The 26,136-nt window shown below is 31.4% G+C and overlaps 2 protein-coding genes across 8 annotated transcripts in view; one reads left to right on the forward strand and one right to left on the reverse strand.

Moving 5' to 3' along the window:
* Positions 1-53: 53 nt before the first annotated feature.
* LOC148618874 (ankyrin repeat and SOCS box protein 16-like) lies at positions 54-24,135 on the reverse strand. Of its 4 annotated transcripts, XM_088578197.1 has the most exons (11): positions 14,298-14,358; positions 9,072-9,189; positions 7,983-8,585; positions 7,112-7,261; positions 6,554-6,667; positions 5,405-5,539; positions 4,844-4,975; positions 4,144-4,220; positions 3,453-3,579; positions 2,653-2,867; positions 54-1,651 (listed from the first exon to the last, which is right to left on the reverse strand). In XM_088578197.1, the coding sequence occupies exons 3-11, from the start codon at positions 8,329-8,331 to the stop codon at positions 1,088-1,090; spliced, it is 1,863 nt and encodes a 620-aa protein (XP_088434323.1). In that variant the 5' UTR covers positions 8,332-8,585; positions 9,072-9,189; positions 14,298-14,358; the 3' UTR covers positions 54-1,087. The 4 variants fall into 4 exon arrangements, with proteins under 4 accessions (XP_088434323.1, XP_088434325.1, XP_088434322.1 ...); XM_088578199.1 differs by lacking the exons at positions 9,072-9,189; positions 14,298-14,358 and adding an exon at positions 24,099-24,135; XM_088578196.1 differs by lacking the exon at positions 9,072-9,189.
* The window catches only part of LOC148618875 (FAD-dependent oxidoreductase domain-containing protein 2-like), a 58,546-nt gene continuing 46,773 nt past the window's right edge, over positions 14,364-26,136 (forward strand). Inside the window, exon 1 of one of the 4 annotated variants that reach the window (XM_088578201.1) lies at positions 14,364-14,470. Coding sequence is in view for 1 of the 4 variants with exons in the window: in XM_088578200.1 (XP_088434326.1) it covers positions 22,117-22,123 (7 nt within the window). In the remaining 3 variants the exon portion in view is untranslated. Of the gene's footprint in view, positions 14,471-22,011; positions 22,124-24,113; positions 24,258-26,136 lie in introns of those variants that run through there. The other 3 variants (XM_088578204.1, XM_088578200.1, XM_088578203.1) reach the window with 3 other exon arrangements.

The raw sequence follows: 26,136 nt of genomic DNA on the forward strand, positions 1-26,136 counted from the left end.
ACATACTGCCTCACCTTTCAAGGAAGGAAAAAAGATAAAAGGAGTATTGGAAATGATATTTTCTATTTTTATTGCAACAAAGTGACTAACAAACAAATAAATAACATGCAAAACAGGAATAGCACCATTTATAGAGACTCTTTGGAGCCTGCAATACTCACCTGGTGTATATAGTGTCCCATACACATCTACAGAGCTCACCTGGTATGTATAGTGCCCCACATATATCTACAGAGCTCACCTGGAGTATATAGTGCCCCACATATATCTACAGAGCTCACCTGGAGTTTACAATGCCCCACATAGATCTACAGAGCTCAACTGGTGTATATAGTGCCCCACATACATCCACAGAGCTCACTTGGGAGTATGTAGTGCCCCACATACATCCACAGAGCTCACCTGGAGTATATAATGCCCAACATACATCCACAGAGCTCACCTGTAGTATATATATAATGCCCCACATACATCAATACAGCTCACCTGGAGTATATTATGCCCCATATAATCTAGAGAGGATTGCAGACACTTTCACATTAAATGTCAATTTACTTTTAGATTGATATGCTCAATATAATACTAGGTAATTGCATAGGGATTAACAGAACAAAAATCTCAACAGTAAACTAGCAAACAAGATAATGTATTACATTAAACATCTGAACCAATATCTATGATCTTAGATCACTTTTCTCAGCATAGAGTATCAAAAATAAAATGCCTTCCAAACTAAATGTCAAAGTGAAAGTAGCACATGTGAATGTTTAACCTTTTAAGGAATGGAAGGAAATCATTTTAATGAGGTTCAGGAATTCAATACGACAAAACAAAGTTGCATAAACATATGGTTTTCAAATTGCAATTGATTGGGACACTTCAAGAAAAACTGCTTAAATTTTTTTTTTATATATTTTTTTCGCAATAAGAGGACTTGGGTGTGTTTTTATCTACTTACAGATGGGATACTTTAACTAATAACGAAAAAAAATAGATGCAAATAGACTAACTTTCCCCTTAAGAAATAAATACAGCTAACAACCAAAAAAAAAAAGATATTGCACACAATAAATATATTTCTAAATTTTTATCTGAATCTGCCCATTTCTCTTTCTTCATCTGATATCTCTTCTTCAGTAATGTCTTCCTCAGGGAACATCTCTTTCATTAAAATATAATCTTTAATCTTAGTAGCGATAGATAGTTTGTCAACTTTTTCTTGTGGTAAGTTCCCAAGCTTTTCTCTGACACAACCTCTGCATATCTGTTGAAGACTCCTAGGAAATTCACAAGCTTTCTTCAGAATATCAATAATTTCTTTCTTTTGAGCCTGAGTCATATGAGTGTTTAACTGTCTGATTTCTGTAACAAACTTTATAAGAAGTTCCATGACCCAGTAAGGTGGTTGCCTATAGTAACACTGAATAAATAATTCAATAGCTTCTGCATTTTTGTGGGTCACAGCAAAGAATAAAGGCTCTAACTCAAAATGTGGATGTTTATCATCTCGATATGTCAGACAGCATTTCATCAGTCCTTTGACTTTTGCATGAGCATCAAGATCACACCCATACTTCAGTAAAACTTTAGCTAAATCAGTTTCATTGTGAGATGTAGTGAACATAATAGGTGTCAAACATTTTTCATTCATCTGAAAAAGAGAAGTTAAATAGTTGGTTTGTGGTTACAGAGCCTTTAGGTGTTACATAGTACAACAGAACAAACGTGGACAATTCAACTTCTTTCAAACAATTCAATGTACCGTATCAGTACATTACCGTAGCATCATCATATCAAACAATTCAATGTACCGTATCAGTACATTACCGTAGCATCATCATATCAAACAATTCAATGTACCGTATCAGTACATTACCGTAGCATCATATCAAACAATTCAATGTACCGTATCAGTACATTACCGTAGCATCATCATATCAAACAATTCAATGTACCGTATCAGTACATTACCGTAGCATCATCAAAACAAACAATTCAATGTACCGTATCAGTACATTACCCTAGCATCATCATATCAAACAATTCAATGTACCGTATCAGTACATTACCGTAGCATCATCAAAACAAATTTTCGCTTATTTCTATTTAAAAAAAATATATATATTTTTAGACACTTAGGGGTGAAATAAATTTTTGGATATATTTTTTTTCTAGATCACTATTCATCATTCAGCCAGAATAAGTTAATTAATTACCAGAAAAACTTTGATCCACAACATTTCATGGTAAAGCAATACACCAGTACTAATGAGTATCTGCAACCATGACAAAAAATGTGGAAAAATAACTGGACAGACTGTCTTACCCACAGATTGCACACCTTTAGTCCCCTTTGTCAAAAGGTGCTGGTATGGGAATAAAATAAAAAACCAAACAAACACCCAATGTTACTTGGGCAAATCATACCAGAACTTATTAAAAAAAACAATTGGTAATGTAAAATATTAATATTTTTGTGGTATTATCAATCCTTAAAACAAATACCCAAACAAAACCCCCCAAAAAAAACAGATAAACCCTCATCCAACAGAAAAAAAAATAATACCCTAAAAAGGGATCTTCAAAATATGTACAAGTTCAGTCAAATGTCCACAAAACACTTATGTCCACATAAACATTATCTAAATGTACCTTATTCAAATTACAGCCAGCTTTCACCAAACTTTCTACAATCTTTCTATGGTTGTTGACAATTGCTACATGTAATGGAATGGCTGTTGGTACTAGCCCATCAATATAACATTTCCCAGTATGAAGTAAGTACTGTACAATACTAACATTGCCTTTCTCACATGCCGTATATAATGGTTGCTGAAGTTGTTTGTTTGGTACATTGACATCACAACCTATAATAAATAGTGAAATTGTTTGGAAGGACTAATGGACAGACAGACAGACAACATGATCACTATGTACATACTGATTTTAAAACAAAAGGTATAAATATAGATGTTAGGGGACATCCAAGAGAGAACCTAAGCGATTAAAATGCTATCAAGCTAAATATGTCCAAACTGTTTAGTCTACATTAAGCAAAACTCATTCTCTTAATTGCCACATATTACTAAAATAAACTTATGCACATGAAATGCCCATGACCCTTCGAGTTTGTGATTTAAGTCCCAAGATGGTATACCTAGGAAAAAATTTTTTTTTTGCATCAGAGATAATGTACAACACAAGGATAGATAAATGGACTGATAGTGACATATTATCAAAAGACTGATATATAAAGTTATCAAAGTGGTACAAAACATTTACAAAATTTCTAGCTTGGCACTGGTTCATTATAAATGATATAAATTTTGTTCTTAAAAAAATGACTGAAGATAATATTTTAAATAATAAGCTGGTTTATACTTATCCTAGCACTGCACATTGTAGACACTGTAAAATAATAGAAAATGTTAGTCTAAATTAGGATGACCTACCAGAGTCTATCAAGAAGATAGCAGCTTCAGTCATATGTTGTATAATGGCTTCATGAAGGGGAGTTAACTGTTGTGTTTTTTCTCTACGATTCAGGTCACTTCCATTTTTCACTAGTTCTTTAATAATCTATAGAGAACATTTTATAATCATTGTTATTAGTTCATAATTTAAACATTCTTTATTCTTTAAATATAAAATAATTATTCTGAATTGATTTCCCCATTGTATTATGACTTTAAGTACTCATAAAGTCGAATTAAAAAGAACTATCATTTATATAAACTAGAAGAAATACTTCCTTTCCAGTTTAACAAGTCATTCTGAAAAACAGGATGTTAATGTGTGACTAAAACAAGAAGAAAAGCACAGACACAGTATATCATCATGCTGAATATTCCTACCAAATTACAAATTATTCCATTGAAGGGTTCAACATTTCACCAAAAAAAAAGTTAAGAAATAAAAATAATTATGTTCTGATAAATATCCAGTAAACTGTTACTGTAAATGTCTTATTTTCCGTGGTGTACTAGTTTTCGCTACCAGTATTTTTTAGGTGGATAGAAAAGCATGAAAAATGATATACATGGTATCAAATTCGTAACACTAAACAATGCTAATCATTTTGAAACTACAAAAATTGCTTTGAATTTATTATAAAAATCTATGTTAAATACCAGTTATACTTACTTTGATATCAGCTCTGTGGAATAGAGCAGAGAAAAGAGGAATCTCTCCATTGTTGTTAGTATCATTTATTCTACACCCTAAATTATAAAAGGAATGGAGTATGAGAGAAAATGTAATGGAAAATGCAAGTGCCAATTTAAGGTAAAAGATGGAGAAAAAAATATCACGGAACTACATGTAAAAATGGATTCTGTGTAAGATCACAAAAGTTCTTGATGAAACAATCACTGATTGATGTGACATTCACTGGCTTGATGAGACAATCAATGACTTCATATGACAATCACTGACTTGATATAACAAACACTAGCTTGATGAGACAACCACTGGCTTGATGAGACAATCACTGACTTGATGTGACAATCTGTGACTTAAATTGTCAGTACAAAACTGTTGGGGAATCATGTCCAGTAACATACTACTCAATAGGTTGATAGTGTAATTTCAGTATTGTACAATTAAAACCATGGTATAAGAGTGGTAAGAGTCAGTAATTGCCATTATGTATTCTTTCATTGTGATGTCATAATATCAATTCAACACTTTTGTGAAATTGACCACAGATTGGTAAACAAATGATATTTTCATTGAGACAAGATGAAACATATTTTTGAATTTCATAAAATTAAATTAAAGTGTTACTTGCACTGAGTGGTTAAGACTGTTCAAAGTAAACAGAGATACTAAGCATAGAACCTACCAGCCCTGATAAGCAAGTTAACCACTTCCACATTGCTTTTTATTGATCTACAGGCAGCATGTAAAGCATTGTCCCCATCCTTTGTGCACTTAGTTAAATCTGCATTCTTCTTCAAAAACAGCTCAGTTAACTCTAAAAATACAATAACATGTCAGCTGCAACTACAACAAATTTAAAATACATTCTAAATAATTCTTTCTTTATCTAGTATAGGATAGATATATTGTACTGAACTTGCTTATAAATGTACTAAGAGTTACACATAAAAACCTACAATTATCAATTAAAATACATAAAACAAATTATCAATTTTATTTTCAAAACACACCTCATTTCCTGTTTTAATATGCCATAAAAACTTTGTTCATAATGCAAAGCCATGTTACTAAGGTTGATGTCAATACAAATGGGGATATGCAAGAGTTCTTTCTAATATAACACATGATTGGCTCAATTTCTCTATGTATTTTTTTTAATTCCTAAATGTTGACCTGTTCCAAATCAAAGTTTTCTACTAAGGCATAAATGACATTTCCAACTAAAACATTGAGGATGACTAACCAACACTTCCAGCAAAGGCACTTAAGATAAGTGGTGTCTTAGATTCAATGTCACCAACGTCTACATTACAGCCTAAATCTACAATCTTCTTTACAACATCCATAGCTTTCTCTTCTCCTCCAAACACAAGGGATACTGGAAAAAGATGCAAATGGTTATGGGAGAAATTAAGGTCCATCCAAAATTTAGTAAGTTAAGAATGCTCACAGATTTTAAAGAAAATAAGCAGCCTTCCTATCAAATTAATTAAGACTCGTAATGTTATTTAATACAAATGTACACTGAAACTTCTCCAAACCGTCCACTACTGGGACAAGAGGAAATGGCTGGTTTGTAGGAGTGGCAGGTTTTGTGAAAAATAGCAATGCATTCCAAGGGTAGTCTCCATTTATGTGTTCTATAACCCTACATATTGTCAGTTTGCTGGTCGATGCATGTTTAAAGCCAATTCAAAACTTTGGCCTTTTATTACATTTCAAAGCTTGCATCATTTGTAAATGATTTGATTTTACAAACGGTATTGTCGACAAAATAATCATAACAGTTTTGAAAGAATGTGTATTAAAGATCACAGGGCTATTGATAGTTATTAATCATTTGTATTGTTTTAGCAAACTACCTATCAACAAAGTTTAATAATTTCACCTATATGTTGTTTTGGCTTGGGTACAGGTCACATTAATTGACAGTTTAAAGATCATACTATTAAATGACCCCAGTTGCCTGACGTGTGTACACACCAATTAACACCCAACCAGTGACAAAATGTAACGTCTGGATTAATATTTGTTGTTTAAACAACAGTCCCCTTCAATCATCACCTGTCCACTGATGAAATGCAAACCAGTCAGTGAATGAATTATTAATTACGCAATCATTTACAATTTTGTTGACACACTTATAACCAGTTGGCCGGAATGGAGAGGTTGTTTTTTCTTGAATTATGTAACTAAAACCATAAAAAACCGGCCGATGGACAGTTTTAGGGGGTGGCCAGTCTATTGAAGATAAAACACACAGGTTTTAAGGTATATCAGCTGGGACTTTTGAAAATGGCCGGTTTGAAGGGAAGACTGTTTTTTTTTAGGGTTCGGTTTGGAGAAGTTTCACTGTATAATAAAAATTACCACAAGTAAAGAGGTAAAATACCTTGTCTAACTGCAGCATGAATTGGGGCATTCTGCATTCTATCTTTTTTGTTGATATCACATCCTGCTTCCAACAATAACATGGCAATATCCATACAGTCAGTGGTAATAGCAACTAAAACAGAGAAACATTTTATTCTGTTATTGACTCAGTTTCAAAGGAACCGGCACATCTTGTAATAATGTACAGGAAAACACTAAGGATCATCTTTGCTTTTTTGAAAAATTATCAAACGATGCATAAATCACAAGAGCATGCAAATATTTTAGCTTTAAATGTACAGGATCATTCATAAAATGTTATGAATAAGAAGTATGTGAAGCCAATGAACTTCTTAAAGTAAATAGTTCAATGAGATAGCATCAAAGAGATGGAATTTATCATGCCTTTCACATTTAAGAAAACTAAGTTCTGCAAATTGACTTTGATAAAGAAACAAATAGTATAAAAGCACAAATCTACTGCACCTTCAGAAAAAATCAAACTCACTATGTGCATCATTCTGTGTAACTCAGTCAATTTTGTGCAAATGCAGTGGAGGAAAAACTTAAAAAATACCTAGCAATGGAGTCAATCCCTTGGTTGCAGGCTGGTCCAAAAGAATTTTTGGATGTTTAATCAGCTCTCTCACTATCTCTATTTGATTTTCTGCAACAGCATGGTATAAAGGAGTGCATCCTAGCCTGTCTTGGAAATTTACTTGTGCACCTGAAAAGATACAAAAATCTTTGCATTGCAACAAACTTAAAAATATCTACCTGCCTAAGTTTCAGTGTAACTTTGCTACATGTCCATTTACATAAGTAATGGAATGGGATGCAGAGCAAATTGTAAAATACATTGGCAACTCTGACATACTGAACCTAGAAATATGCATTGCAAGTGCATTATTTGTGTGTATTTTGATCAAAAGCAGTCAAAACAAAGCTGAGAATGTGTACTTTAAAATTATATTTGTAATTTACTACAAAAGTGTATGAATACTGTTTACATGTGTTAGTAATTTGCATCCATGCTGTCAGTTAATAGAAAAGGTAAAAATATTGATTTCAGTATTTTTGTTTTCAAGTAAATTTTACCATTTCGCAATGGTATGCAAATTTAAGGTGTTATTTGTCCTGGGAATTCACAGTGAAACATTGAAAATTACTTGTTGAACATGTGAAGTAATGGAAATGTAAGAAGTGGTTAGTGAGACCATAGTGGAAAAGTGAGTTATCCCCCTTTGAGGATGATATTGCAACACAATGCATATGAATTATACCTCGAATTACTGGCACTTGAAAAAGGAAAGCCATTTCTACATTTCAGTTAATTTAATAACATTTCGTGGAAAGACGTGCAGTTTTTTCCATCATGATTCGCCCACTGTCTAACTCTCACAGAGAAAAGCACTTTTAAAATTTGGATAAGGTTTACTTATACATACCATGACTAATCAAAATTTTCAGGACATCTATGTACCCTTCTCTAGCAGCTGTGATAAAAGGGTTTATACTGTTCTCATCACCAAGATCTATGCCACAGTTAGAACAGATCAAATATTCAACCATTTCTGCATGTCTGTACTTTGTAGCTATCAACAATGGAGTTTCTCCTTTAAGGTTGGGTATATTCAGATCACATCTTTCGGTAACCAACAGCTTTGCTATGGCAACTTCACCTTTTGCAGCACATACACTAATAGGGGTGGTGTTGGAATCACCAAGAGCATCAATATTTGCACCATTCTGAAGAAGCAACTTTGCAATAGACTCATGACTAAATTGGCATGCCATGTGTAACAAAGTACTGAGTTCTGCATTGCAAACATTAACATCAGCCCCCTTTTTAATGAGCAGTTCACATATTGCTAGTTGCCCTTCTGATACAGCTTGCTGTAATGCAGTTTTCCCACGATACTGGAAGTCTACATCGAAATCATCACGGAGAATTTCAGCAACAGTTGTTACATCCTCGGCAGTAATTGCATCTTGAAGTTTTCTAATCTGTCTCCTTTTCTCTCTTTTTTCATACCCAGCTCTACTGCTATCTATGATTAGAAATTAAGACAATGAGGAAACTTCATCATCAAATGTTTAAACCAAGCTTCATACATTTTCATGCAACACCCATTATGAATTGTAAAAAATCTATATTTACTCATGCACATTTTCATGTACCAATTATCTATCATAGAAGTAATTACACACAGGTCTATGATAATAAAATCTCAAGTTAAGTTCAGGTAAAGTTAAGACTTGAACAAAGTTGACTTTATTGATACAAATCTAATGTTACCATTCATATACCATAAAACAATTTTTAATTACAAAGGATATGGCAGTACTGTCAAATATAGATGTTCATGTATCTCTCAACTATGCTTTTAAGAGCAGAGTAAAGAAATATCAATGTACTCATGCTTTACCAGTTAAATTGTCTGAAGATGCATGTATTAAAACACTACTCAACAGCTTTATTTGTACTTCATGTAGTTATAAAGCATGTTATAATATTATATCATCAACTTTCTTACCTTCACCATGAAAACAATGGTTTGACTAACCCAGCTTTATATTTCACTCGCTGATTTCAGGGTCATACAACATGATATTTATATACTTGACCTCTATTTGACTTCTTGTGTTCATGCTCTAAAAGCAAGTTAATCTGTGTTGACTAAACTAATCAAAGTACTCATGTATTGAATCAATTTATATTAATCGTTTGAATTTTTACGCCTAAAATAATTGTCAAATTGCAAAAATATGAGATAAATGGATAGTAGGGGATCGAATTCAAACGTGACACATGCTTATTGTTATAAATGGTTAATATTGAACTCTTTGTTTTAATTTTAATTTCTTCATTTTGATTACGAATAATATTTAAAAACCACACACAAACCAAAATTCTTGATGCATCGTAGCAGTGCACCAGTTCGCATAATATTCAAGTTCGATATCGGTTTCCATGGAACACCTAGATGAATAAACACAAAACTCTCCGACAAAGTGCATATTTGAAGTACAAAGTACTATTTGGCAATTCCCAGTTTTTAAATTTTCAGGTTGATATTCAATTTATCTGCCCCTCACCTTTCATTTTCAGCTCAGATATTATTCATGGGTTAGTTATGTACTTTCAGTATTTTTACAATACAGGTTATTCTAGACTTATTGTAAATCGCTGTATATGTAGTTGTGTTTTGCTGATGCCTGTTGATACTTAGTTTTTGTCATTTTATAATAAATGGCCTTTTTCAATTCATATATTGTGTTGTGTCTTTTTATGAAAATCAAATGAAGCAGAAGTTATTCAAGGAGGAAAGGTGACACAAATTCAATTTATCGACCTCCATATTGAAACTGTCTGTTAAATCATTCAAAATTAAGGCACAATTATTGAAATAAATCATATCCTTAAATACATGTTCCTCTAAACTAGCTACATTTCTCAGTTGATAAGCTTTATAGCTCAAGTGCTACAAATTATTCCATAGACGCCTGTGTGTCATGTAAAAGCGCTGGGCATCTAGTTCCAGAATCACATATTATAACATTAACGATAAAGTTTTAGAATATATTTCACCAATCGTGTCTGGGGCAGGAAACATTTGCCATGCACTTTTAAGGCCATGGAGCACCTACAGCTGTATTATAATAACATACACATGGCTAAAATAGCCAAATAGAATGTTTTTTGCAAAAACCTGTAACACCAGACAAAAAAAATTACAAAATTCCGGAGAAATGCACTATCGAAATTTCTATGGCATCACCTATGCAAAGTTGCATTTTCACTTGTCAGATCAGGGCTTCTGATGTCATGAGGTGGTAATCGTAATAAAATATATCAGGATCATTTCGGGAGTTATGCTACCTTTTTGTAAAAAAAGGTACAAAAGATAGGTGGCAAATAATAGCCTGAAACCCCTTTTTTTATACTAGTTTCTTCATCGTAACCACTGCCCCTTTTATCCGCCAGGGCCTGCATGAAATATCTGAAGATAGCTCTTCCAATTGCTCAGCATTTCTCTTTATATTTCAATTATATGATTGATAACTATTTATAATCTCACAGGGTTTTCATTTCTAGCTAAGCATAATATGTTTTTTATGCTCCAAAAAATAAATAGGCAACTTAAATATGTAGACACTGAACGACTGGTTTATTCAAGTAAATGCATAGAAATAAATAGGTACTGAAAAGAGGGTAAAGGTCAACTTTTTTTAATTAGATCGTGATTAATACAAACCAAAGTAATCAGCATATTTAATTCGCAGATAAAGTTGTTTATTGAGTTTTTTTATTGGCGTAAATTACATAGAATTAAATTTTATGTATTAGAAATACCTATAAAGTGGGCCTAACTATCTGCATTTGAACTTAAGTGGGGTATGCCAATGGGTCTATTTTCCTGTGGTAGTGTACGATAACTGCAGATGCTATCAGGCTTTACAAATCTAAAGGCTCTGGTGACTGCTATATCAATTTTGATCTTCGATCTAAATTGATAAAAATGCTAATAACTACATGTATAAAATGTATCTACTCCTCAAACCAAATCCTAAATGTGTGAAAATGTTTCCGAATAAATCAAAAATCATTATTGTAATTTCTATCAAACAAGTAAGGTATGCATATTATGATATCTTTATCTCTCACCAATTTATTCAATCCATTCAGATATATAATGTACTAAATGTAATATAAGTAATACATGTACTAAATGAAATGGAAGTAATACGTTCAAATTTAATTTAATAAATTAAATTTAACAAAATTCATAATGTATCTGATTAACCTTGAATGCTCTTTTTAAGTATTCACTTTATGAAATAATAAAAAAATTGTAACATACATTGTAGTAGTTAATAGCCAAAACAAAAATTTCAATATTTTTTTAATAAAAAATCATATCTATTAAACTGGAATCATTATGCAACCCCCTCTACTTTCACACCCATCCTCTGTATTCTAACCAGAACTTTCTCATTTCTAATTTGTACATTTTATAACTTATACATGTACAACTAAATTCCCGGTTATAACTCTTTCCAATGGTATGCATAAATCAAATACATGTATAGAATATATGATTTTATCTGATGGACTGCAGGGAGCATATAGCACATGAATTTTTTTTCTGGAGGTTAGTATTTGGTAGTAAAAACTTCCACCACTATTAAATAGTTTCCAATGTTTAATAATACATGTATGAAAAAAAGATTTAACAAAACTATACATGTACTATTAACAAATTAATTATTGTGGATTTTGCAAAGTGAAAATATTCATGAACACAATTTTTCACAGTTTTAAAAGAAATAAATAAAGATTAGTGTTAATGGTTGATAGTTTTAAAAAATCAATTTACTGTTACTTTGTTTTTGTGCTTGTTTGTTCATACATTTACACTATTCCTAAGCTTACTCAGGATATTATTTGTTACAGTGAAATAATATCCAAAACTGGCTTTATATGTAGTGAACAAATCCAAGATCATCAAAGAGTTATCAGGATAAAATAAGTTAGAAATAAGTTCCTGGTAGCAATCTATATTGTTTTTGAATCAAAGTGTTGTTATTACTGGAGGTTTTTGATTCATGTGAAAATTGTAGCATGAAAAATATTAAAAAGATTACATGATTCAAAAAAATAAAAACAGTAATCATACATTCACATTTTCCCATACTATTCAGAACTGATTTCCTAATATATATAAACAGAATGTCAATCATTACAAATGATTTCTGAAGTATGGACTGTCAATATTTAAACAGTATCCAACTTTGGACACATTTACAAACTTTGTTCCCAAATTATTAAACCTGCTCAACAGTCAATTTGCATTTACAGTAAAAAATAATCTAACAGAGTAATTATCTTACACTGTAATTATACTCAAATACAACCTATTTCAGTTTAGAAAATATTTTTCTTGATCAATATAAGAATTTCCAAAAATAGACACTCTTTATCAATTTGAATTTTCCCTCCAATTTTACTTCATTAAAATCACAGCCCTTCACTCCTCATTTATTAATTATAAAATACTAATGATAGGATGGATAATTTGACAGATAAGTGTGTTAAATGGAAAATGCTTAACATATTTAATATTTTTTGGCACACAACTGCAAGAACTAAATTCCCTAAAAGCAAATTTATTACTAAACATCTTTCAAGGCAAAAAAGGCATCCCTCAATTTTCAGTTGATTTGAAGACTAAATCAGAATTTATTAAATATTTGCAGAAATAAAGAATATAATTGACCTGAATAATTGCCACAAACATACTTACTGGTTCCTAACATGAACCTGTGACAAAAAGTAATTTGATTCTGAAGGATCAAAAACCTAAAAATTTAGAATGCTTTCTACCTTATCACTGTGCATTAAATTCATTCATAGTATGATGATCATTATTATTGTCAATTTTTTGGGTTGTCAATAAATGTAAGCTATTGTGTTCAGTAGATGATGCTTATAAAAACAGGATATTTTCTAGTTATTCGGCAATCAGTATCAGAATAAAAGATGAATTTCATTGGTGCAATTTTTTACGTGTTTATTTTCTAAATTGCTATCTACACGACATTTGAATAAACAAGAAAGGGGAAAATGTTAAAAGATAAACATTACTAGTAAAAGGAGCATATAAAATAATCCTTGTCTGGCTTTCCACCAAAATATTGGCAAGCGCAAGTGTCCTCAAAATCAAAACACTTCAATTGAATGCCCTTTCTGTTCAAAGGATATCTTGGTGTTCTATTTAATGTTTTGAAGCCCATCTTTTAAATCATTTTTTCACCAATGATTTAAATCAATATGGAGGTAAAAAGTTGAATATTATCAAATTGAGGAGTGGGGGTATCAAGTTAGTGAGCATTGCTCACAATTTTTCTATTTTTTTTTTCAGAAGTTTTTGACTGATTTGTGGAGACACATTTAGACTTTAATAGTGCTTGTCAAAAATGGACACAAAAAAAACTTTAGGTCACCCAGAAAAAATAAGCGAGTGTCTGCAGGGTTAACAGTAATCCCTTTTCCGTTCTGATATTTGATGCTGCTGATACATGTATGTTTTGTTTTGTCCATCACCACCACAACCACAGGTATTACCTATTTCTACTTCCATCTGCACCATGAAAACTGATTTGTTCAATGTGTCATAGTTTCCTCTTTCGTCTACCTTAGACTTGACTGTTTATGAACAACTCCTCAAGTATTGCTAGAAAAGCAGAGGATGCTTACCCTACCGGTGCACCTGGTCCATGCTCCCAGTTTTTAGTGGAGTTTGAATTGCTCATTTACTTTTGTTACTTTGTATGTATTGTTTTAGTTACCTTATGTCCTTTGTTGTGTTCATCTGTTTTCCATGTCTGCAGTCTGGTCTTTGTCCCTGGATTACATTCTTTGATTTCTCTGAATCTTGGTTCCCTAGCTTACTCCTACAAGTACAAGCCTAACTAGGGCAACAAAATTCTAAATTCAAGCCCATTTTAAATTAAAACAATTCTAAACAGGTAATTTTAGAGTATTTCAATTTCTGAATTATATATACAATTGTATATAAAATCAACAGACACCTTTTACACTGAGGTTACTGAGGAGCAGTTGTCCAAACAAGATTTTCCATTCAAAACTAAATATATATACCTAAATATATATCATTTAATTCAATTATTTTATCTATATTCAATCATTGGAAGGAACAGTTAACACTATAGCTGCATTAGCATTATTAAACTTCAACCTTGTGTCCTGTCTCGAAAATTCATTCTGCTGCCTGGTGTTTATTCATATTATCTCCCCTTAAAGCAGGTGCTCATGGGAGATAACTCTATTATGTAACTTAAAACTACTTCTTACGAGAAATCCGTGCAGAATGTGCACCTACCAATTCTCCGTCCATTCAGTGAAATTATGGTAAGATTTATATTTAAGATTTGTACATAGCATTCTATTATTTAAAAAAAAAATAATCTAATTCAGAGCGGTTAGTTGTAAATGAGACGAATAAGAACAAAAATACATGTATATATATAATTGTAATGTCATCAAAAGGAAAAAAAATACAAGTGACCAAATACTTTTGGCATGCCTCTGTACATTAGTTGTAGCATATGCTCCATTCAGATTTAATTGCAATTATTTGCTCTATTAAAGAACTTTATTAAAATACTCTTTTCAAACCATTTTAAAATACAAATAAAACAAAAGGTGCCGAGTGTACAGATTCAATATCCAAGTCATGTCTAACAATATATTGAATGAATAATTTAAAGGTGTCTTCACTTGAGAAAAATACATCATTCATTTCAGGTAAAGGTTCAAGTCCCCATCCTACAATGCACAGATATAATATAAATGATAAATTTAAATGCATTAATCCTCTCAAAACAGCTCACTTACTAAATAAATTTGTCAAAGAATTAGTTGCCATTTTTTAACATTCTTTTTTCAAACATCTATAAATTCTGGTGAGATCCAAGATGATTGGAAGCAGGCAAATGTTGTGCCAATTCTTAAAAAAAAAGGTGATAAACACAGCCCACTGTCTTATAGACCTGTTTCTTTAACCTCAATTTGTTGTAAATTATGTCATCATATAATAACTAGCAGTATATGAAAACACCTTAGCTATGATAATAGGTTAAGATGACAGTCAACATGGCATCAGAAGAAAAAGATCATACAAAACACAACTTATTATTATATTTGTATTCTAGATTTAATTTAATAGAATCAGTTGGAAATGGTAGGCAAATTGATATCATACTTCCAGGTTATTTTAAGGCCTTTGATAAAGTCCCCTATCAAAGACTCATAAATGAATTAAACTAGTATTTTGGTATTTATTACCAATATTTAAAATGGATAACTGATTTCTTAGGTAATAGACAACAACAAGTACTCCTAAATGGTGCCCCATCATCTAAATTACATTGTATAAGTAGAAGCTGGTGTCCCTCAAGGGACTGTTTTGGGACCTACATGTACCTTATTTGTACTTTTTATTAATGAAATACCTGAACAGGTTGACTGCCATTTTAGAATTTTTGTTGATGACTGCTTGGTGTACAGGACAGTCATTAATAAAAACGACATATATTCATTGCAAAAAGACTTCACGGAAGTGGAAAGATGACTTGCAAATGAAATTCAACCTGGAAAAATGTTGTGTCATCCATGTTTAGAAGAAATCTAAACCATTATTTTTTCAGTACTCATTACATAAACATTTTTTATAAGTTGTTTAATATAGCAAATATTTAGGCATACCTTGATTTGGGCCCCATATTGATAATATTACAAGTTAGGCTAATAAAACCATAGGCTTCTTAAGCTGCAATATGGAAAACTGTACACCTCATTTTCACATCATTCTGTTGTTGAATATGCTTCATTTTTTGGAACCCATATAAAAGCTTACAAAAAATCAGATTGAATAAATACAGGATCAGGCTGCTAGATATATACTCAATCTTTTAAAAGAGCAATCTTGTGCAGCAAAAGTATTCAAGATAGTAACAGTAAAGACACAAAGAGAAATCAAGGAACACTTACAGGACAATACATGAAGAACAAACAAAATTCAAGAATCATTAACAAATTCATAAAAAAAGCAAACTATAAACCTCATTGAAAAGTGGGGTGAACTCAGGTGCTTCACAAGAGTGAGCAGTTCCTGTGTCTGTCAAAAATGGTCAGACCTACCTGACATTCAATAAAAAATGAGGCCAGGCCTGATATACATATATAATACTGTCGTATTAGACCTTATGTCCTGCACCATTTATGAATTTTTCCATATCTTTAAATTAATAAGTCTATCAAACTTTAGCTAGGTCCGACATTGTCTTCTGAAATACTGGTCCTTTTGTCTGGTAGAGGTCTTGGAGATGTAGACAGCTCTGCAAAATACCTTCCTTGCTGCTAGCTAGTCATTCCTTGAGGTCAAAGTTAATATTTTGGCATTGTAAAGTGAAATGATACATGTACCACTTATAATACAAATTTGGCTAGGTTTCTCTGAGTGATCTTTAATTATTTTTTTATTTTTTTATACATGTAGGTAGAATTTTCTGTACATTTTACCAGTTTGTCCTACACTTGTTTATTTCAACTGAACACCTCTGTGATCTTTTGAATAATCTTTCAAGCTTTATCAAAATATGTCTGTGTCAAGGGGTTAAGGAGGAGTTTTACTTACAAGGTGTGTGAACATAGAGAGAAAGATAGGGTTATTCTTATCTATTCCAAACTAAGTTTGCGTGGTTTATTGTTCTTCTCAGGCCATTATAAAGCTGTGCTTTGCATTACTATGATTTTTAGCACTGTTCAATTGTTCTATTTGCTATGGATACCATGCTATAAATGGATAATAGAGAGAAGAAGAGTTGTGTTATATTGTGGTTGTTTAAACCTCCTTATAACAAAATGTGTTAATATATATACATTGATAGATGTTAACATATATGTACATTATACATTTTGTAACAGTGGTCATTTAATAAAAAAAATAAATATCAAAGTAATAAGAACCTTGCTTCAGATTGGTAGTTAAAGTCAAATATGTAGTAAAAATATCCCACCATAGAGTATCCCACACAGCATTTTCTTTTAAAACCAAACAACATGACCTTTTAACTCATGTAAAGTTTTACTGCATGTGAATAGTAATAATTTTGTTTGAATTCATTTTTTTTTCACTAAGTTATTAATAGCCCTTAAAAATACTGGGTCAAAGAAATGTTTTTTTGTAGTACTTTTAAAGCCATTTTTGTCTAGTTCAAATAAACATTGCTTTTTCAATACCTACCAGTAATCATTAAAATTAAGTGAAATTTAAGTGAAACAGGAAACATTTCCCCCATTGAAAGCTTTCATAGAATTAGTAGTCGGGAAGGAAAAACTTATAATCTACTGCAAAGAGGTTGGACATGAATTGAGAGCATTTTTCATGAGAAGAAATATAGATTTTATTAATAAATTGTCCAATTTTAGTCCTACTGATTAAAACTTTGGACTAGTAAATTTGCCTAGCCTTTTTATCCTTATTTGTCTAAAGACACTTTATAAATAAACCTTTTTTTATTTTAAAGATATTTATTTGAAAATTAAATAAAACCAAAAATTCTTATGGTTGCTAAAAAATCAATGCTAAGTAGTACCAGTAACGATCTCTAAAGACTTACATAAAAGATGCTTTTAGATATCTATGTTAGTTATTTTTACCCTTAATTTTGTAAGCTATTAAAGTAAAGCTGTATTGAATGAAGTTTTTCTACATGGTGTTTGTTTAGTACTTGAAAGCCATTTGTATTTTCCTGAACTTAATTTTATTTTCAGGATACCAAATGTACATAAAATAACATGCTTTTATTCTACTGCTATGCAATTTTATACATTTATCTTTAAAAGTCAATGTGTTATTTTTTTTCAATTCTTAACTTTACTATGCAAAATCAATAATTCACTAATTTATTTCAGTTATTTAGGACAAGACTGTTGGTTCTAAGGGCATGCCATGCATGTTTTAACAATAGGTACATGTAGTTAAAATTTTTGACCCAATTTAAAACTAGAATTTGTTATATCTCATTTGTAAACTAAATTTTAAGGAGGTAGACCTAGGGTAAGGGACATGACTCCAGGAATCAGTGATGTGTTTGTATTATATTCAATTTCACCAAAGTCTATCAAGCTTCATTGGAGACAGAATGAAATCAATCCAAGTTATTTTGATGCTTACATAAGATTGATGTAAAATGTTTAATACAAACATTCTAATGATTTGTAAGAGTTGTGTCCCTAAGACTAAGGTCTACCTCCTTAAATGCCATTTGGTTATTTTTGTATTATTCCTGTAACCCCCAGAAAGAATCAGATCATATAAAAACAAACTAATTACACATAGGACAAAAAAACATATGATTTAGGTGGCTACTGTATTTGAAGATTTAGCGGCATTGATTTGAGTTTACTGACAATATATAAGCGGATCCAATGAGCAGATATTTGTCACAGTCAAAGATAGATCTTCTACAACATGGTTATCTCCATTCTAATGCAACAGTTAAATAAGCCTTGTAAAATAACCATTAATTTTTTTTTTAAATAACTCTGACCATGCATAAAAAATTGTGACAGTCAATCATGGAGTTGATGCCAAGAAAATAACAATGTTATCTAGTGAAGTTACATGATACAATTAAAGTCACATTAGAATGTTCTCTTACTGTCACAACTGGAAGTCACTGAAAAAGATAATGATCTGTAACATTGTAGATGCATACCTGCAATTATTTGAAAATGCCCTATGTTTTTTTTATATATATGTTTTTTTTATATATGACATAGTCCTCAGCACCCAAGGAAACCATTATAAGGACTTTCAAATTCATCAAACTGTAATTTGTTTGTGTTTTTTTGGCAAAATATAAAGCACTACTTACATATAATTGAATGTTTTGTTTTAAATATTGCTCTTTGAAAATAAAATTTTTGAAGCTGACATGCGGAAATCCTGACATTTGGCATTTGTGTACCGGTAGATGCATCTTCTCTGGAAGGAGATTGTGTTATGAAGTGTACAGTTATTTTGATTCAATAAGTTTAGTAAATCTCATCATGGATTAACATGGTAATGGGCTATAATCTAGGGTGATATATGATTCACTTATCGCAAAAATTGATTACACTGTGATTTTTAAGCTTAAAGTATACTTAAATACTGACATTTCAATCAACAAGGACCAGATTTGTCAACCACTGAATGAAATTAAATGACCTCTGTGCTCGTATGTGCAATACTAGATAGATTCAATTTCTTGAGCAGGAAGTGAAATGTACAAAACTTTAGACAAACTTTAGGTAACATTTGGTGCTGGGAAATAAAAAAAATTGTGAATTGACGAGTTCAATATAAATTTTATGCTGTATGAATAATGTCTGATTTTTTTCACTGAATCTTTTCTGGTTTCAAGTATAAGGAAGTTATTAATAATAATGTAGTAAGATGAAATGCATTCTTAGTTTTGATGGAGCTGTTGCAGTCTTGTGCAATATTAAATAACCTTAGTTAACCTCTGGGAGGTGACATCATCCTGACTTAATAGATTTACTATTTCCAGTTTAGGAACTTTATGTTATCTTGGGATGCTACAATAATAACGTTATAGACTTGCACTCGGTTACCAGAGTTTTATGTGTTAAGCCTCTTAGCAATTTTGCTTTTTATCTGATTGTAAAAAAAATGTAGATTGATCCAAAGCAGTCTCATTCTTTGTTGACACTGGGCAGGGAGTTAGTTCATGATGTAGGAAGTAGAAATATTAATCAATTTTTAATATTTTGTCCTTTTTTACATGATCATTATTCATTATTGGATATTCATCATTGATAGAATTTTGATTTTGACACTCAATCTCTATGTAACATTTTAATTTTAGAGAACTGTGCAGGTCCGGGTGTTGAAGAACAGGCCTGCAGCAGCGCTAAGCTTGTCATAAAAGGCGACTAAATAGTGCTCAGAACCCTAGCCGGGGGCTAGGGCGCTCTGCCCACAGAGCAACTGGGATGTGTGCCCCAGGGGGTGGAATCGGATACCCCTGGTGTGTTACATGCACGGGTTGACAGGCTATAATACGGAAAACCTGTCCGCAAACCATAGTGGTGCACCGTGTTGGGAAAGATGCCACGTTCCTCGCACGTTAAAGAACCCTACTGTGGTATTCTCCCGGAGTAGGAACCATAGGGCTCCGCCACAGGAGGCTAAATTGCCCGACCCTACCCACCTCTCCCTATTTCCAGTGGCAATCAAAATTTGTCTACCCCATTGTCCTTGTGTCCCATCCCTCTTTCATTTCATCATCATTTCATGTTTATTTATCAATTTCATGTTCATCATCTGAGTATAGCTGAAATATTGCTGCTCGGACGTTAAACCCCAACAAACAAACAAATTAATTTTAAAATTCTGCTGTCTCATAATGAAATGCTAGTGCCTTACTTTAGTAATGATGTTTTAAATATGTTTTGTCATTGACAGTATATGCAAATTTTGGAAGGCAAACTGCAGAAGTATTTTTTCTTCTCTGATCCTAGTACACTGGATTGCTATTAGTCCCATACAATATTCACAGGAATTCTGTTTTTGTAGAATTAATAATACCCAATGTTTTCAATGTTAAAGTGGGATGTATTCTTTTGTCATGTCTAACCAGATGTCTGCCTTAGTGTAAAATAAAAGGAAATGGAAAATATTATTGTGTGAACAAATTTCTAAAGAAAATTGAGGGATTTCATTAATGATGTGTTGTTATTTTGCCCATTTAGGTACATTTTTGAGAGAAATTTGAGGAGTACTTTGCTAATAGGAGGAATTTTTTTAAATGGATAAGATGGCAAATAATTTTGTTATTTTAGTTACTATGCAATTAGCAAAAATATGCAATTATTAGATATATTTTTTTCAGTGGAGGATGTCAATCCAATTTTGCGTCTTATAATCTTTCAAGTCTGTTATAAGATGATTTAATTTCATCATATATTTTATGCTCATGAAAATATCATGGTTGACAGAATTATACCCATCCTCCATTCTTGTTATGTTAGGTAATGTTTTAGATTTAACGACCAATTCTTTATCTCATATCAGGAATTCCCACTGATACCAAGTTACAAGATTTTGGTGTAAGTGTTTGTAAGAATCTGGCAAAATGAAAAAAATCAGAATGCATGTCAAAACACCTCCAATCTGACTATAAAATATCACTTAAGGATGCTTTTTATTTGGAAAGACCATTATTTGATCTCTGTATCATTGGATTTGCTCAGAAATTCTTCAATAGAAATTTAGAAAAATGAGATTTTTGACAGATTTATCTGCCCTTGAAATGTTCATTTTCAGTGCATTTCAATGAAATTGTAGCTTATTGGATGATATGGAAAATCTTGTCTATTTTCCTTGATTCTGATGGTGCAGATAATCATATTACACCATCAAAATGAGTTTTTTTTTCATACCATGTTTCACATACACGTACTACCTGATTCCCACAGGGACTGACACTTAACCTTGGCCCTGTTATTTTATAGACATTTTTTTTATAATGACTTTTAAAAATTTGTTTTGAGATAGGTTTCATTCCTCCCATATGATTTAAAATGAATTTGTAAGACTTTGAATTAGACATATTGAACATTGATATATAGCAAATCATTGAACCTTATTTAAAGAAATCTTAAATTTAATTATGTATTCATTGATGTAAAGGAATTTCCAAAGGTAGAAGTATATTGTTAAAAACCACAACAATAAATTAACATTCAAGTCACTTTATATTTATCATTATGAAAGCTAGTTGTTAGAAGGTGAAGTTCGTAGCAGTATTCATAAAAGATTAAAAGCATTTTATTTGACTTTTAAAAGTGTTACCATATCCATTCTTTTTTCTATCAATATGTTGCAACCAGAAACTATAAAATTATTGTTGTATCTGTTACATCAGTGATCATTATATCTCTTTCATATCAGTTTGACTTGGCTCATCTCAGAGGTAAGGTGAATGTTAGGTAATTACACTGTATATGGTTTGGCTTTCTTAACTAAGGATAATATTAGCTTTAATCTATTGGAAATTTGCATTTTTTTTGGGGGAACCTTGTTTGCAAGAGCTTATATGAAAACATCTCTTTTAATATAGTTGTGGGATATAAGGAATAAAAGGTTAGTTCTTGAAACTGATGCAGATGTTAATAAGATACCTGAACAGTAATGAGTATTAAATATAATCAAGGAGATGTCTCCCTAAGAGTCATGCAGGGACTGATATATGGGTTGATAGATCACATATTTTATACCCCAGTTTTGGAAGTAGGTTATATATAGTGATCATGGTCTGTCTGTTTGTCCATCAACACCTTTTTTTCTTTACAGTTTTCTCTATTCATTACAGTTGACAGAAGCTTTAAGTAGGTATGGCCATATCAGAGATTTTATTTCAGACTCCAGCAACGTAATATTCCTGATTGACAGTATTGTTTATATTGTGACCATATGGTCATAGTATTCAGGAAACTGCAAGGACTTAACAAGGCATACAAATGCATATGACTTTCTTCTACACAGTGTTTGAAACTTGTGTTTGAAAGTGACATCTGTTAGATTTATCAGTAAATTTGATATTAGAGAGGTGTTTTCCTGAACAATGTTTTCCTATTGATTTCCAATTATGTGAATAAATATTATAAATATGGTTTTTATTGATGTCATTATGTTTCAAGACTTTATCAAATGTGAAATATAAGGTATAATTTACATTAGAAAATCTATTGAAACCTGCTACCAAAGGTCATGGACAGAAATCAATGATGATCAGGTGCAGATTCATAGGAGTCGACTAGCATATACCCCCTAAAATGTTTGCATGAAATCTTGATTTTTTTATCAATTCTATATATCCCCCAAAATTTTCTTGTCCCGCTTTGCTCAGCCTTTAATTCTATTTATGCCTCTGAAGTGATTGATCCATCTCTGATATTAATAAGTATATTAGACTCCCTAAAACAGCAGAGCAGTTAAACAAAAGAATACCATAGTTTTAGATTCCATCTTTCTATTGCCCAGTCAGTCCAACAGTTGTGAGGGGCATTTGTTTCAGAAAGAGTTTTGGATATTGACTTGGTTATTTTTTATTAGAACTAGAAGGTAGAGTTACAAAATGAATTCAGTATTCACATATTTGTCAGAATGGTTGAAGAATTTGTCTTGATAGTTTGTTAGTACATGTAGTTAAATGATCTACTGATTAAGTTTGAACTTGAGGTATAAAGTACATCTGTTATGTCTATTCATTCATTCATAAATTTTCTATGAATAAAAAAATAATACAAATGTATTTAAATTAATGATCCCGAAATATGTAAATCAAAATTTTCCTTTTTATACACATTTTCTAATTAAGATGTTTAGCCAGATTTTCACCAGCATTATAGTTATGAATATTTTCCTGAATCTGGTGAATTAAAAATAAAGATTTTTTTTCTTTTTAAAACCTTACTTAAGTAATTATGAACTTTGATGGACTGAAAAAAAAAAGTTTTAGCTTGACTCTACATTATGTTATCAGTAACAATATAACTTGAAGTAAACTGGACTTTAACATTTATCAAATAACGTTTTTCTAATTTATTGACTTTCGAAGTAATACTTTTTAACATAAATTTCAAACATGATATGTTTTTTTTTTTTTGAAATTGTAGTTTACTTTTTGTCAACTTCGTGTACATGTACTTAGAGGTCTAGGATATCTTATCTTTCACCTTTTGACTTAAACTTCACATAAGAACCAGTTATTTTACAAAATTGATAAGTCGCTTTATACATGTATGGTATATTAATTAATGATTTCAAATTTGTACATTTCACCAAAGTCAATACTACACTTTGATAAAATTATCTTTTTGCTTTTTTAAATAGTGACCTGCCTTTTGATTTCACAACCTGCCTGTCCATTATATGGATCTGCAATAGGTAGACCAAACTTACTGTCTGTTTGAAGTGTTTCCTTCTTATGCTAGGGGATATACATAGACAAGGAAGTGTTATGTTAGGATACTAACATATTGTATAGTAGGAAATAAATTAAAGTGTTTTAGTTATCTGTGCTATTTTAAGATACAGTTTTTGTTTATACATCTATTTAAGGTAGGATCATATTTTGTCATTTGAAGATTTTTAGTTCAGAACAGTTTTAATGGTAAAAAAAGAAGTGAGATTTAAATTTAACTATGCTGATATTCCACATTAGAAGTGTACATGTTTTGGTAATAAGTGTGAAGGAAATCTTTGCAACATATACTTATCTTAAACTATACTGAGTCAGAAGTCTTATTTCTCAGTTGAAGTTTGAAGACTACTAAAGCTTATCCTTGTGCATAAACACTGTATTGAACTTTAGAATGACAGACATATTTTTCGAAGCATTGTTAATTTCCTGTGCAATCTATTTATTTTTTTTCTATCAGAAACACAACCAAATGAGAAACTAAGACTGATTATGTGATCAGTAAACCAAGACTGATTATGTGATCAGTAAACTAAGACTGATTATGTGATCAGTAAACCAAGACTGATTATGTGATCAGTAAACCAAGACTGATTATGTGATCAGTAAACCAAGACTGATTATGTGATCAGTAAACTAAGACTGATTATGTGATCAGTAAACTAAGACTGATTATGTGATCAGTAACTGTTTTTGAAAGGGTAAGCCTTGCTGAGGCTTAAGGTTAAATATTATGTTGTTTGTCATTGGAGTCATTTTCCCTACTTAAGCACCAGTCCATATGAAAGTCAGGCACTGCCAATGGTAAAGTGATTCATGGTGTAGAAAAACCCGTTAAACAAACAATGCTTTTTCAGTCTAGATATGCTTTATTTTTACATAACAATAGCCCTTTCTGTATTCGGATCTGTATATTTGAGAAAATCATACATTCATCTCCATCTACATGTACTGGTATCACCAACAAAATCTAAGAAAATCTTAGAAAGTGCCAGTTTCATGTACATGTACAATCTATTTAATTTTTTTCTCAGAATCGCAACAACCTAATGAGAAACTAAGACTGGTTATGTGGTCTGTAACTGTTTCTGAACAAGAAATAAAAGTGATTTGGTGTGTATTTGACATGCATGAATCACCTCCTGTCTGATTTTTATAAAGACTGCTACATGTACTTAATTATGTCAGCACCATTTTGATTCCTTCAAAATAAGTACTTTGCTTATGGTGTAGCTTTTCAAACTTTACCCTTGTTCTCAATATTTGTAACAAGCAACAATATGTTTTGACTTTTATCAATGTTGAAAACAGAAACACAATGTATGCAATGTTTACATTTCATCAGTTTCTCTGTTGGTGCTACTTCATCTGTTATAAAGTTGAGCCTTTTATTGAAGTTTAAAATTTCTCACTTTTCTTGTGGTTAAATGTTGGAAGAGATTAATAGGTGTGATGTAACAACAGTTAACCTGACCTAAAGGCCCATCTGAGCTCTTGCCATCCGTCCTTAAACTTAAGGAAAAAAAGCCTTCACCTCTGGTTACTTAGAACATCTCATTTAAAAGTATGTGAGAGCATTTGATTTGCAGAAAAACCCCAAAACACAAAAACAAAAAGCATGGCTATTGTTCCTAAAAATAGAAAATCATTTTTTTCTTTGATTGAAGTTCCTTATGTGAATAATCAACCTGTTTCCTTTACTGTGAGTTTTTTATTCTCAATAATACAGTACAATACCAATATTAATTTTCAGTAGCTATGGTCTCATATATGTAATGATATGTCTATCTATCTGTTCATCTTAGGCTGTTTTTGAAAATGTTGGTTTGCTATTTTCCCACCAACAAAATATAGATATAGATTTAAATGTAGGTTGGTACATGTAGATCTTTCTAATATAATATGATTCATTTGTGTAAAAACAAAACAAAAAGTTTTTTACCTTGGATTTGCAGAAAACATTTTTGTAAGAACAATGTAGGTAATGTTGATGAACAATCAGCCAATTTTATTTTAAAG

Source organism: Perna viridis, chromosome 4, assembly GCF_037379345.1.
Source record: "Perna viridis isolate PV_CMFRI_1.1 ecotype Kerala chromosome 4, ASM3737934v1, whole genome shotgun sequence".
NCBI classification, from domain to species: domain Eukaryota; kingdom Metazoa; phylum Mollusca; class Bivalvia; order Mytilida; family Mytilidae; genus Perna; species Perna viridis.